The 15,847-nt window shown below is 35.0% G+C and overlaps 1 protein-coding gene across 1 annotated transcript in view; it reads right to left on the reverse strand.

Annotated features, from left to right (window-relative positions):
• TMC1 (transmembrane channel like 1) overlaps positions 1-15,847 on the reverse strand; it is a 72,868-nt gene that overhangs the window by 50,329 nt on the left and 6,692 nt on the right. The window contains exons 5-6 of the mRNA XM_035558542.2: positions 6,553-6,643; positions 5,159-5,240 (exon numbers count right to left, since the gene is read on the reverse strand). Of these exons, the coding sequence (XP_035414435.2) occupies positions 5,159-5,240; positions 6,553-6,643 (173 nt within the window). The remainder of the gene's footprint in view (positions 1-5,158; positions 5,241-6,552; positions 6,644-15,847) is intronic.

A 15,847-nucleotide genomic window follows, 5' to 3' on the forward strand; every position in this document is an offset into this window, starting at 1 on the left:
AGAAAAAGATCTGCAAGTGTTTTATTCTTTCTTTCTCTTAATTTGCTATCTGTGTATTCCCCTCAAACCCATGAGCAAAGGCTAACCCATCAAACTAGACCTCAGACCTTCCCCACTCCAGACCACTGACCCAAACGTATGTGAAGAGGAGGTTGCAGGAGAACCAGAGAGCACTAAAGTGTGTGATTTTACCAATACCTCTGCAAATGAGGCCAAACAGAAGTAACAGATCAAATTAAACTCAAGCTGCTACAGCACCACTCTGCTAGATAGAGAACAAATGGCAGTCTTGCTCATCTGAGCTAGAAAATAGCAGATTTCACATGGAAAAACTGACCTTTCCCCAGGTTTTCTCACACACAGTCTAGCTAAGGAGCCTGATGCACTCTTACAACAAACAAGAAGCTAATAATCACTCTGTGCAGAGGAGTTTACATTGGTATACACAGGCTGTTTTGCAAAGCCGACAACGAATTCTTCCATTTTTTTAAATTAGGTTAACATGGTTGGTACTATCTGGGGCTAATCTATGCATGTTCTATTATTTAAAAAAAAAAAAAAGTAAAAAAAAATTAACACACTTAAACTGGCATAATCCCAGAGTGTAAACAGAGATCCATTGATAAGAGATATTTATTTGGGCTATGAAAAGGGAAGGAAAAAACAACAATGACAAAAACACTCTGTTAAGGATTTCAGCATTTTAAAATCTACTTTATTCACAGTTCAGAATGAAACTACAATTTTGAAATTCTGCATGAAAAAGTAGCTAATCTTAGCAGTGTTCTACCTACTGAAAAGTCTATGTGCAGACATGTTGTGGTCAGCCTGGTTTGTCATGGGCCATTTAACCAGTTACAATACAGCTACAGTTTTTGGTGTTGCTATGGACTAAAAATAAAAAAATAAAATAAAATAATCTAATTATGCTGGATGTGTTCTTCCTGGTCAATATTAATATCTTCATTCTTCTTTTAGGAATGGTTTCTTTTCATTAATCTAGTTACAGCTTTTCATCATTTATCCTGATGAAATCACAGTTATCCAACTGGAACACGTGCATTAAGGCAGTGCATTGGAATTGCACGCATCCATACAGGTATTGCAAGTCACGCTGCACAGACTGCTTATGGCCTATATTGATTTTCTGGTAAAACCAGAAATCTCTAAGTGAAAAGGTTAGCTGGGGGTAAGGATAATTTTGCCATGGATGCCTCTAACTAGATTTCTGAAGTAGGCAGGTCAAAACAGAGAGCAACAGGGATCATGGAAAACTGCAAACAGTGTGAACCAGCCATGAACAAAAACAGTCCTAGTTTCACCAGCATTTTATATTTATTCTGAGGTACAGCAAGTTCCAGGTACGTATGAAAGTGTAATACTTTATTTATACTATGCATTGGAATGAACCATGTCAATTACAGCTGTGGAACAGAGAAGCTTCCCCTGTCCCAATATAGCAATGTGTTTCCCATTGAGCCCTGTTGCAAAGATACTACTGAATGCCTATTCTGTAAGGAAATTATTAATTAATTAATTGTGTCATTGTGTTATAAAAGTGTCTCTTTTTCAAATGTAAGCATTTCATATGTTTAATTATCAACTTCTACCTCTCCTGAATGTGAAGAGAAAAAAAAAAAAAAAAAAAAAGCAGATTCACTTATTTCAGGTAGATGGATGATGCATACAGCGTACCTTGATGTGTGTTATTTTTAAGCTGGGCTCCCTTTGCTGTAAAGGACTCTGAGCTTGAAGCAGAGAGGCTGTCTGAGGTAACACAGCACTTCAAGCTGATACTCAGTCTTTCTAGATAGCTGGCAGCCTGAAAGAGTCAGACCCGATGGAAGAGTGCTGAGAGAACAAGGTCCCTATTCATTATATCGGGCAACGTTACATAAATAAGCTGAAGGTTAAAGATGAAAGTTTGCTTGCTAGGGCTTAAAAATAGTTAGTAATTCCTTTTTTCTTCTTTATCCTGTTTCCTTATTATGTCATTTATTATTATTAAATAATATTGGTGATTAATAATATTGTTGATTACAGTTATCACAGAAAGGAAAACTCTTTCAAGAATTTTATTGTCTAAACATTAGCAATCCCACTGCTCCTTGTCCATAGGCACAGCAGAGCTTGCTTAGCATGAATCATTTTCTTCCTAGGTCTTTCTAGTGTACAAGCAATGTCCCAAAGAATTTTTCAGTTCAGTAGTATCCCGGGCACAGGCACGGCACAGCACTTGCACCAGTACAACCCATTCTTCATTTGACTTCTTTTACATAAAACTATACTATTTCTACTGACTTCATGTGAATTTCACAGTTCTGTTGTTCTCATGAAGTGTGTTTATTGTAATGTTTTTCGCCAGCTTTCCAGCATCATTTGGTGATCGTAGGGCAGCATAGCTACCTATGCTTTTACATTTGCATGAAAGAAAGCATTTTATTTCTTTTAACATTTTTTCACCAGTACAATATTTCTTGTTAAGTCAAAGCAATCTTACCCAGTAGTGCCTAACTGACCTTTCACCGTCATATAGGACCTTAATTTACATTTCATTTGCAACCTCTCTGCAACCCTGCCTGCTTTTGTCAATGAGGAAGAAATATGCCAGATACCCTTCTGTGTCCTGGTGGTAAAAAATTATCACATGCACATACACACACACACAAAATATTTTGCACATGCTGTACTGTGTAGCAATGTGGAAAGCAGTTGTACAGACCCAGTTCTGTAGCAGTGAACTCTGCCAGAGCATTTTGTATCACTAGATTTCCAAGAGTGGTCCAAACAGCCTACTTTACCTGTCACAATATGATATTATTTGCAGTTTATTTCACTGTACTGTCTCCTCTGGAAATGAACTGTTGTGTAGACCGTGTTCAATTTCCTTCATGCAACCATACTTTGCCATGAGAGTACAGCCCATGGGAGCTAACATGACCAAGAGTTCACAAACATAATGCTGTCTAATGGCAGTATCTATTTTTTAAATATTGATCCTGGTGTCCAGTCCTAGTGTTCAATCACTTTCTTCAATCCCTCTTCATTCTTTTGGGTGTACTGGAGGATTCAGTGGTTACATGTGTGGTGTTACCTGTGCCAACAAGATACTCTCACTTGTTCAATGTTCTGCAGGTCCCAAGGGAATTTTAAGCAACGAAAGTTCTATTACTGTTGAATTCTTCATAAACAGTATCAGACTCATCCTGTTCGTTGTCTGATACTACATGCTTAAGGCAGTAGAATTACTTTCATTTTACAAAGCACTGAACTTAAACTCAAAAGAGAAAGCCATTGGCTCTGTGACTGAGGAGTCAAAAGTCAATCAGGTCTATTATTAAGAACACATCCATTTACTAATCTTGTTAGAGTATTACCAATACTGTAATACTGATACATATCCTATCTATGTATACATTAAGGTGACAATCAGGTCAAAGTTGAAGCAGCCTTTTTTCAGTCTGTTTTCTGTGTCTCAATGTATCTTAATATTTACTCTTTCCTTGTACTCTTTCCTTACACACTGACTGGTTTTCTTCAATTTCAGTTTCTCTCACTTCTTTTTTAATATCTTTTTAATATGCTTTTTGTCTGTGAGTTGGCAACTTCATCAATGTCATCATTAAGATGACCTTGATCTCAGTACTGTATATTTGTTAATACGATGTACATGCTAAGAGCTACTGTTTGAGTTAACCAGAATCAAATAAATTGTGATTTAAAATTTATTTTTTATGCAATATTTCAGAGCTTTTTCCTCGAAGTCTTTTTTCTAGACTATAGAATTTTGGACTCAACTGTAATCTAAGTGTACTTCTTAACTTACTAGTATTCAGACAGAAGATTGTTTCTACAAATAAAAACAATTTGCATTAGCAATGAGATGAACAAATATAATAATAAATATAATAGAAAAAGAGTGAATTTCACAATCCTCCCTCTTGAGATTATGAAAAAGTGTTATCCTACTATGCTTTTGAGAGCTTCCAGGTGACAGTAAAAATATTACTCATTGTGAATGAAAAAGTAAATAGATATGAAAGCAAGACTGGAATATACATCTACTTCTATTTTTGAATGCATATTTTACAAAGAAATAAAAGTGCCAGTTGAAAGTCATTACTAAAAGAACAGCTTGTGCCAGGACTACTTCTTTGTGGAAACTAGCAGAAACATGATTCCCACACATTCTCAAGATGTCTATTATGTGTCCATACCAGTAAGCTACCATGTGCATCCTGCTGCTGAATTTGATTTTAACTATGCATATCCAGCAGCTTCTTCTAAACTTCACCCTAAGTATACAGATAATGTGTTCAGCAGTCCATAGACCATATGTTTAAGGACATTATATAAGTAAGTTCTCCTCAAGGGTTATTTTGTAGTCCAAAACTCCACAGAATTCACAATTTATCATTTTCCTGCTCTTCTGGCTATTGCACTTTGACACAACTGACAGCTTCTCCAAAAGGCAACTTCTCTAAAGTCAGGCACTATTGCATTCTCAGCTGCATTCATCGGTGGCAGAACCTCAGTAAGGTACCCATGAAGGTAACCTGAATTTCCTTCAAAGAGAGACATGCAGTTTAAAACCTATGCCAAAAACTTACTCTGAAACATACCCATAGGACTAACTACATTTTTCTCCTTATATTTATGCCTAGTATGTGGTGATGTCCAAGACCACTAATTTTTGCTCCATGTTGTATTATGTGATTGAAAATGAGAGAAATAACTTTGTAAGACCTCTAACATTGGGCTCAAGATAACGAAGAAAAGAAAAAAAAAAAAAAAAAAAAACCACCACCACCACCACCAAAAGTCGCAGAAATTATTATAATATGAATACAAGCAAAGTCAATGTAGACAACAGCTAATCCCAATATCTGTTTTCCAGGATTAAATTCAACACTGGTTCCTAATCTGTTCACTGTTTATCGTTGCGTAAATTGGCTAACACTCTCTCAAGGAACTTTTCAACAAGCTATTATATCAAGCTTAATAAGTATTAATGAAAGAAGAAATACTTATTGCATTTATACCACACATTGAATACAGATAGGTATTTCTAAAGCACTGAAAAGCAATTTAAAATTTTGGCATGCATCAGAAATATAATACTAGATATTATTCTTTATTACCTTTCACAAGTACTTACTCTCAATCTCCTTGATTTTCATTTCCCAGGGTATGCAGGCTGTCTTAAAATTCTCAAAATCTCTTTGAAATTTCATCCATTTCTGAAAAGGGTTACATATTAAAAACAAACAAGCAAACAAAAACATAATCTTTGACCCCAAATGTGCATTTTCCACTTGAGCTAATGAAAACCCTTAATCATCCAGAGCATCCTTTGGCAGAGCCCACTGCAACAGAAACACTAGCTTATAAAGAACTATCTCCTTTTATTTCCTCTGAATATGTTTCCTACTGGCTTTGGGTGAAGTCCCTATATCTTCCACGAGAAAAATGATTAAAGAATCTGTTCCTTTCATGCCATTCTTTTTTTTTTTTTTATTTGTTTCTGAGAATTTAATTTGTTCTTTCCTTTGATATTCAAAATTCAGATTTGGAGCTCAAACTGTGTCATTTAATTGCAATTACTCTACTCAGTATTTTGTCTAATGGATAAGTATAACTTCTGTAATTGAGCTTCTGGTGCACATCTGAGTTTGAAAGCCTAATTATTTATTTGTGTGAATATTAATGCTAATAAGATTTGACTACACATCTGCCTGCAGAAAAGCCAGTCTACCTAAAGGTGATGCTGGCCAGATTAAGTGGTCTTGCCAAATGTGCTTAACATTATTCTGCATCATCATTTTAGTTTAGATCAGGAGTGTGTTTCTTGTTTGCTTGTTTTGTTTTGTTGTTGTTTGTTTTTTTTTTCCTAGTGAATCTCCAAAATCATCCCAATTTACAGCACTTATCTTTGCAATTTAAAGCTGTGTCAGAGCATAAAACTAAGTTTTTAAGCATAAAACTAAGCTGTACTCTAGAAGACTGCTAGTGGGTATTTAGTCCATGGGACCTTACTTTGACTTAGGCCAAAGTCCTGCCAGAACACGTATAATGTGGACCAGCAACCACCATTCAGTCTTTCAGTCACAATCCTGCAGAGCTGTATTGTTTTCTGGAATATATCTAGGATATAGCTCTAGAGTCTTGGCTTAGTGGAGATGCCCCAGTATTTTTTCTGTGGAACAAAAAGACACTTTCTGATCTTTCACAAGATCAAGAGAAAGACAGGTCTTAGGATCCAGTCAACAGATAAACATAATTTATGCCAAGAAAAATTAACTTTTACTAAATACATGACCAGATATGTGTCTTTGCAGGTCTTGCAATACTGTTCATTTTTATCTCGATATATGTCTCAATCAAATTGTGAGCTTGCATTTGAAATTATTACATGTAAGAGCAGTGGAAACAAAAGTGTTGAATTTCAAATTAAGACAAGGAAAATTATTTTGGAAGATGGGTACATGTGGCAGTAATCTTCAAAAGGCTCCCCTTCTGCATTACAGGAAGTTAGTAAAATAACATACTTACCTTGGTCATCATCACTTTGTATGCATAGAACTTTTTTCCTTTTCCTTTTCCAAGAGCACCTTCAAACTTTTCAACAAAAAGCTGGGCTTCCCTGGAAAATAATTGCAAAAGAGAGGTATAGATGATGCTGCAGTAAACTTAATATTGTGTCTACCACAGTAATGTAGTTTTTCTAAGTCTTTATAGAGTTTTGTGTGAACTTGTTCCCTTAGTAAAGCTTAGAAAGAAAAGCTCTGAGATTCTGTCATCCATCTGCCTAAGAAAAATTTATTTTCATTTTTAGTACATAGATATGTATACACTAGAGCCTTGGTTCCCCTGTGCCTATCCTTCCCAAGACTATATTTAATTCAGCTGTTCAGAATTTCTGCATATATCATCTGTAACTATAAAGAAAAATTTTGTAGTGGTCCCCAAAAGACTGAAATTTTGCTTATAAAGATATAGAACACAAACTGATGACACAAATTTGGAAAGATTTTTTAAATTGTTTTTTTTAAATTGTTTTAAAAGGCATGATGTCCATGGATGAAAATAATAAACATTTAAGGCCAAGAACATACTAGTATTTCCTCCATTTCATCTCATCTTCATTTATAATCATAACTTTCATGCATCTCTCTATTGACAAAATATGCCCTAAAAGTCACTTATCCTTACCTAAAACACCGGCAAATGGAGGAAGAATTCTTAGTTGTCAGTGTATTCTCACTGTACTACTGTATCATCACACTGGACAACTGCAGAGCACTCTATATTATATTAAATATTACACTAAGTACTTGGGAAAAAATTATTGGGAAAATATTAATTGTGGTGTACATTCCTCTAGAGGTGCTTCTTTAGACACTCTAAGTTCACTGAGTGAAAATAATTATCATGTTTATATCTGCTGCTCACAGATTTTACTCACATGAGCAAGCAAAAAGATTGTGTCAAGCTACAAAATCTGACATTGGCTTTGCAAAACAGTGGTGTTGCTGTGATAAAGGAGAATGAAAGTAACGTGAAGAATGCTATTAGCCACATCAAAATTCCTCTCAACTCTTGGCTAAAATTTCTACATCTTATAAAATACTGTGTTTTTTACCGTATAATACTGTAGTTTTAGTAACTACAAATGCTTAGGTTAATCTTTTTATTTTCTTTTGAAGACCTGTATAAACTAGACACCCATTGCACTACTCTCTTTACCTCCCAGTGCCAAGGCTCCCAATAAACTGTTGTTTTCATACTTTTCAAGATGATTCAGATTGAATTACTGAGTTCAACTTTCACTCTTTGATAGCCTTCTGAGCACTCTCACCTTCCCACTCACACCTAAACCTAAATGGTGAGACATCAGGACAAGTGTCAGTTCTCTTGACAGCCACAGGACTACAGCATGATTTTTTCCACCAATTTCCTAATTTTCTCCTTTAAGGACTCAGGTTGGTAGAAGCAAAACTACACACTGTGACATGGGTCCCAAGCCAGTCAGTTCTTTTTTATTATTTTTATTTTTATATTCTTTCCCTGTGGCAAAAGGCATGCACAGACTCAGATTAACAAGAAAAAAAAAAAAAAAACACGCAGCCACCCCTTCAGACGCACATTCACATGTACTATCTCCTCCTCACCACTTCCAATTGTTCCTCAGAAATATAGTCAGAGTCTTTTTAAGGCTCTTGAGATCTCTTACTTCATGCTTCTGCATCACATTGTACTTATACTGTGGTTCTGGATCACATTTATATTCTGGTTCTTTGACTCTGATTTTTCTGTACTTAGCTAACTTTGACAGTGATTGAGACCCTAGCATTTTCCAAGTCACTCAGGTTTTTCAGAGATATTCTGGCTTACATCTCATTCTTTCACTTTGATTTGCAAAATAATTCCACTCTTACATTCTAGCCATCTCAAATAAATGAGAGAAAATATATTCTTCCATCTTCAAGAAAAGTGTCCAAGAGTCCCATTTAAATCCGTGCCCTCAGGGTTTAAAATCTTGCTGCACTGTCTGGAGAGATACAAGTCAATCTTAACAGTAGGTGGCAGCGTCCTCATAAACTCCACAGTCAGTGCTGAAGTCATACCATAAAATCAGCCAGAATCAATAAACTGAGCATGTAGCAATCCTCTAAGTCACCACATCATATTTTTCTTAAGAGAAAAGCTTTATACCATCACTTCTGTCACCATGTAATGCAAGCTAGTTCATGAAAAGTTACTGAAGTCAAAGCCTACAGAACTCTAGAAAGCATATGCTTTCAGTCGCTAACTGCATACAGTTAAGCTGCAGAACATGAAGATTTCAAAATGTAGGCTTTGGGGTTGTTGGGTTTTTGTTTGGTTGGTTTGATTTGTTTTAAGTGAAGCAATAAATTAGAAAATTAAGGGGATAATATGAAAACAACCATTAAGACACTTAAAATTCTCCACGGTGGATATCAACGCAGTTTGTGTCTGTGGCCGAACACAGTTCTCCACAAACTTGTTGTATGATAAAATTATTCTAAGCCAGAACTAGAAGGAATTTTCCACAGTGAAAGTCATAAAAGGATTTATTTCAAATTCTCAATCTAAGCCCTGTGTTTGCTTGTTTGAAATGTCTTTTTACAAGTTTTTGTACAAAAAAAAAAAAAAAAAACAGTATTTCTTTTGCTTTCCTGCCTCCAAGTTAGATTTTAGTAGTAGTTAAGCTTTTGCTCCATTTTCTGGCTTTCTACAACAAACCAAAATATTGTTTTTTGAAGGTTTTGATCCAGATTCCCATGGTTAATGTTGATGACTTTCCTGAATGCTTCCTTTGGTTTTGCCCCACCTGTGTCTGTGGTTTCCTCTCTCCCTCCTTCCCCTCTCTCCCAACACTGCCCTGTTCCAGTGTGCACTGGTTACAGAACTGTTATAAGCCTCTCCTAAATGTGACTGATTTATAATCCACTTTTCTCATATTTTCACTCCATTGTCCTGCACAAGGCTAAGTTCATCATTACAGAAGAGCCAAACCAGACAACTGTCTGATACCAGTTCAACTTCCCACTGAGTGTTTATACATGCAGTTAACTGACTTACACACAGCAGACTGGAGCACAAAAATGGTTGTAACCATGCATGAAGTATGTTTGCAAAGCTTCTTTTTGCTTCATGAATGAAATGTGAGGCAACTCCTTTCATGCTTTTGTATATTGTTTGGTCTGTACTTAAAAATGTATTGTATAAACCTTAAAAGATTCAATTAAATCCAAATGGTGGACTTACAGAATTACTTTAATTTTCCATTTTGACTGTATTTACCTTCTAATCCAGTTACAAAACAGCATGGCTTTTGGCATTAAAACCTTAATGTATATTTCACAATGACTATGATAAGAAGATATTTCAACCATGCATAAAAATGTGGCTATTAATAATATTTTAATATTAATTAATAATACTTTTAATATTAATTAATAATTAACGTTTCCTATTCATGTGAAATAATAGCCAAAATCATCACATAGTTAATAAATAGAGTAGCACATGTAAATAAGGTAGAACATGCTATATTGCATTATTATTAAGTTGAAATAAATGAAATTCTTTTGTATTTTTTTAAGAGAGAATGAAAGTTTTCTTTCACTTGAAATGAGTGAAATCAAGTTACCTTTGATGATCTTCAAGCATGTTTTACCTTTCTGTGCACATGGTGGATTTTTCTTTACCAATACTATTTTAAAGAACATTTTTGTACTGCTTATTTAGAGAGATTAGGTCTTATAAGGGAACGTCATCATTTGCAGGCATATAGAGGAGTTATGTGCCTCATAGCAACTTATCTGTTAGCTGCATCCATGAATATATGAATGACTAACGTAAAGAACTTATGCAATTGGCAATTAAAAGCAAATCTCAATAACAATGTGATTCTATGAAAAATTCCAATCAGAATTTTAATGAAATATCAGAAAAAGCAAATTCAGTGCAGAGGCAGAGCTTGAGAGATGTCCTGTGGCTGAAGGAGGCAGAGAAGGTGTGTGCAGTTATGTGCAAGGAAACGATACAGAAAACATAACTATATGATTTTGCTGGAGATATCAAACAAAACAAGTTTTCCTTCTTCCCTCATCAATTCTTCCCTCAACAGCTCTGCAGTCTGTTGGTCCCGCTGGGCTACTCCCAAATTTTGTGATTTACAGGCTAAGAAAAACCCCAGTGTCTACTTAAAGCTTCCTGGCTTTAAAAGGTCAGCAATAACATGACAGCATTCAGTCAGGGAATGTCCTTTCCAGTCAGTGTCTGTGACACACGCTCATCTTTATTAAATATAATTCAATATGTTATTTAATTCAGCTTTCTACCTTGATGTCCAGTCCACCTCAGGAAAAAAAAAAAAAAAAAAAGACTATTTGTACATCCCAACAGACTTTTGCCACATTTTGCCCTTTTCTCCATTTCTTTTGTTCTAAAAATAAAACGTGAAGACAGGTAGAATGATCAAGCAATAAAAATTAATCTTAAATCAGTACAGCTATTTTAGAAACCTCAGCAATGACCAAAAACCACACACAAATATGTGCACAACCACTTGGAAGTAGTGCAACTTCACCAACACGAGGACGTGTCAAAAGCAACACAGGGTGACAAAACTGAGCTTTGTAATCGCTGGTATCATGTGTTATAGGTAAATTATCTATATCACAAGACAGGCCAAAGTGTGCCCCGTTAGCTAACTGTGAATTTAAAGAGGCTTCAGAGAAACCTTATTAATTGAATTACAGACAAAAGGAACTAATAAATGTTTCATGGGGCCCAGCATTATTGTCCCAGAGAAGCCTGAGTTAATTATTAATACTAGGTGTGGAGTTACAGCTCACAAAGTGCTAGGTGTACAGTACTTCGGGCACTTCAGTGTTGCACAGAAAGGATGAATTACAGCTCTCAGAGGTTGCTGTTAATGAACAGGATTCAAGTGGATTGCTCACATTTTTCAGTAACAGTTCAGGAAGGTTTCAGTGTCCAAGATCAAAAAACTCATTAAAAACAAATGTCGTATCAATATTGATCACCCAGGACTTTTCCTAATCTTAAAAATATTGGCTAAAAGCTGACCGCAAAACAGCTATTGCCAGCCACAGCTCACTTGAAAGCAGTTTGGCAATAATAATGGGCAAATTACAGTGTTATTCAATACCCAGCCAACCTTCAGGACAGCCAGGCTGGCCTCCAGGACTGCCAGTAAAAAACTTGAAATGCCCACATCAAGAAACTTGAAATACAGATTCACTGGATTTCAGACATCCCATCCAAAGATGAGAAATTTCTGTCGTCTTACACATTCACTTTATGTATATAGTTACCTTTGGATTTTGTATACATATAAAGTATTTTCTTTCTACTTATCTGTCTCATTGGATTCTTTGATAAAATAAATTTCTTGGGAAAAAAAAAAAAAAGAAAAAAAGAAAAAAAAAGAAAGAGAGAAAGAAAAAAGAAAGAAAAAGAAAGAGAAAAAGAAAGATTTTGTCCTTGGCATATGAAGAGATTGCTGTGCTCCTTGGATTATTTATAAAAACTAGTAAGTTTTCATAGTTGACTTTACACTCTGTATTTAATTGGAATTCCTTTGAAAGGCCAAAACCTGACACTTGACTGCTGTTTTGTTGTTGTTGTTGTTTTGCTTTATTTCCTATCATCATTTTGTTTGTTTTGATAGTTTGTTAATTGTCTTGTGGTATAGTCTTAAACTGAGACCACAGTTGGCATGTTTCTGGATTCTTATGTACCATTACCTGATTGTATGGAACTTTAATAAAATTCTCTAGCAGAGGTAAACTACATAACTATTAATAGTCTTTCTGTTATGGAGCACAAACCCTTATCTACCCAATAATGAGATTAGTATTCCAGATCCAAACACAATAGCACAGCTTTTGAACCTTCCCTTTAGCTTCATATCTATGCAAAAACCAATCAAGTGAATGCATAGACAGTGATGCAGTCCCCCAAATCAAACATTTAGCTGTAAATTGGGATAACTTTCCCTGGAGTTTCTCCAACTTGCAACAGTCCCATGAGATTTTTCTTTTGTGTCTTTTTCTAATTCAAAAATCTTTTCAATAATTTAACCCCTTCTCTCTTAACCTCAGTGTTGTAAATAATGACTGATGGTCATTACTCTCTGATGGCTCTTCAGTTAATTTCATGCTGTCCTAAGTAGCAAGTGTCAAGAGGGAAAGTGCACGAATTATCATCTCCTATAGAAAAGGCACAATAACGGTGCTCACAAACAATCCAAACCAGTGAAAGGAAAATGAGAAATGCCAGAAAGCTCTTTTGAACAAGAATATTTTTCTCTGAAATGAGACAAAAGCCTAGGCTCCAGCCATTCGCAGGCTCTCAACAACAGGGACTGCAATGTCCTCTGTTCACAGCCATGTCTGCTTGTTAGGGGAGAGAAGCAATGCTGTTTGTCACGTAACATCTTTTCACTCCTTTCAATGGTTTCTTTCTGCCTCTTTTCATGTCTTCAGACCAATAGAGACCCGACCATGTCTGAAGCTGAGATGAGAGTCTGAAGGTGATGGTATAGCTCCAAACTGCAGAGGAACACCCCGCAGCAGAGGACTATCCTCAATCACACTTCTACAGAAAATAGCTAGGGGGCTATTGAAATGCATCTTTCTAGACATGGGGATCTAAATTAGAAATTAGAGCTGGTCTAATTTTGTAGTGGATCTCAATTAAGAATTCCATTTCAGCAGTCAGGGTTTCAGTCAAGTTTTGACAGAAGGCATTTTCTACAAAGCGACCAGTTCTGCAACCAAGTTTTAAAATTAATTGCTTGTTCATGTATTTTCAGAACAAAAGAATGAAGGAAAAGATTAACCTTTCACAAAATTGTCACTAGAGCTAAGTAGAAATTGTGTGTCCCATCCTATATGTTTTTCAATACTTACTTCTTAAAAATATGCATACATTATAATTGGTTGCATTTAGAAAAGAAACTGGATTTGAGTCAACCCACAGAAGACATTATCCAGTCTTGAAAATTCCTAACGGAAATATTTTTGAAATATTTCATTTTTTATCACTTTTTAAAAGCAGGCAAATTGGTAGAAATTAAATCTTTCCCCCCAAAAAAGTAGCTCTAACAAATTAGCTTTTCTTTCAAAAAATGTAAAGAACAAAAAGTCATATACAACCCTAATATTTGCTTTTCAAAATACTGCAAAAAGTATTTTTCATGTTTTGTTTTGTCATGAAAATGTAAAAAGGTTTTGAGCATTCACAGGGAAAGTTTTTTTTTTTTCATTTGGGGGAAGAAAATAGGTTCTAATACAAAGCAATCATGGAAGTACATTTTGGCAAAAGAGATTTCTCTTAATGTTGAGAAGAAACTTCCATTGAAACATTTCTTTGTGGAATTTGGAAGACAAAGAATATGGAAGTTTTTTCTTGATCTTTAAGTAGATATGGCATTTTTTCTTTCTGTGTTTCCTATAGGAATCAAAAATCTGCACTGGTTATGAATGAGATGACACACCCAAGTGCTAGCAAAAAATATTTCTTTATCAAAAGTTCAAGAGCAATAAATGCTATTATAAGAGCATACAAATGTCAGTTATGACTGTCTTATGGATTTAAGACACCTAGAGCCAGGTTTTGTCCATTTTCCTTGTGTAAAAGAATAACGCCAGTGTATCAGGCTAATGATTATGGGACAAATGGTTAGTAAGATGTTAAAATCCAACACAAATATATAGATATCCTAAAATGTGCTAATATAGGCACTTTTGTATTGTTATAACTGTGGTCGTAATTAGAGCAACCATCAATCTAACAGTATTACTTTTCTGATTTTAGGCAGCATAATAACACTAGGTCTTCCACTGTGACTCAGTTGGACTCAAACTCCAGAGATCCAGTTATGGAAATAGTACTCTACAAAAATTTGTCTAGTGTATTTTGGTACATAAATGATTGTGTTTGATTTTTTCAAAGGTACTGAGTACTTCCAAATTCCATCACTTTCATCTAAAATACTAAAATAGTAAATGCAGATTTAAATCCCTAATTCTCGGTACATGTTTTAAAATGTGACCTAATATTAGATTTCAGGTGTTTTGTTTTTTTTGTTTGTTTGTTTTATTACATCTGTTTTCTGGTTATATGCGTTTTGTCTGCTGAAATATGCATGACTGTACAGAACTGTGACAATCTAAATGGGATTGTCTGCAATGGTTGGTAACTACTTTTGGAATCTGAGTTCATAGAGAAACATAGAAAAAATGTAATTCTTTAGTTAATAAAATTAGACAAAATAAGCTAATTTGAAGAACTGCCCTTTTTTTTCTTGGAATGCAAACTTTCTTATGGCAAGTAAACTGTTACTATGCTTCTAAGCCCACTTCAAAGAGCTCTGTAGCCAAGCATATTAAAAACCACATTTTTTGGAATCCCTCCTTGGAGTACCTTGGTGCATAGTTTTCCTTTTGCAAATGTATCCTCCCCAAGCTCATCTTACTTTCTAGAAAAAAATAATCACAGATGTTCCGCACCATATTTTATATGCTCTCTCCTTCCACTATGTCCATGTTTCCTTGCCAAACAACAAACTGTCTGGAGGAGAACTCATCTTTTCCCTGTTACTTGTGCCTAACCATATATTTTGCTGTTGTTTGGTCAGTACCACAGTGAATGAGTTACTTAAAACAGAGGAGCATAGCAGCTTTGGCAATAATAATAATAATAATAATTTTAAAAATCTCTGTGTTAACCCAATTTCTTGTGATTGGTGGAAATTTAACTGATAATTTAACTGAAATGTAATTGATTTTTTTTCCTAGTGAAAATGTATTGATAGATTTGCTAGGAAAAAAAATGTAGATTTATATGTGACATGACTAATAATACATGGAAATTCAGGCTAAGGTTTCAGTCATGTTTTCTTTTGATAAGTTTTAAAAAAATCCGTTCTTCTCCCAAGAAAGTTAGAAAAGAAAGAAAAAATCTCTCTCTTTGCTCAAGTAATGTTGGGGTATTTATGAAATTGGATAATTTTTCCTTAAAAAGACATTAAACACAGCAGTAGAAGAAGCTACCAACATAAATTTGACAACTGTAGAAAACAAAAGATTTTGCAGGAGGGTGGAGTGTAATGGAAATTAAAAAAAAAAAAAAAAAAGGCAAACAAAAAAGTCTTGAGTTTTTCATATCTGACAGAGAAAAGAAAGCACTGGTCTGCAATGCCATTTACCTCTACTTCATCTGAAAGCACAGCCTGGGAAAGAGATATCAGAGATAATTTGAGGTAAATTGTGTCTGTAGGTGTAGA

Source organism: Cygnus atratus, chromosome Z (assembly GCF_013377495.2).
Source record: "Cygnus atratus isolate AKBS03 ecotype Queensland, Australia chromosome Z, CAtr_DNAZoo_HiC_assembly, whole genome shotgun sequence".
NCBI lineage: Eukaryota > Metazoa > Chordata > Aves > Anseriformes > Anatidae > Cygnus > Cygnus atratus.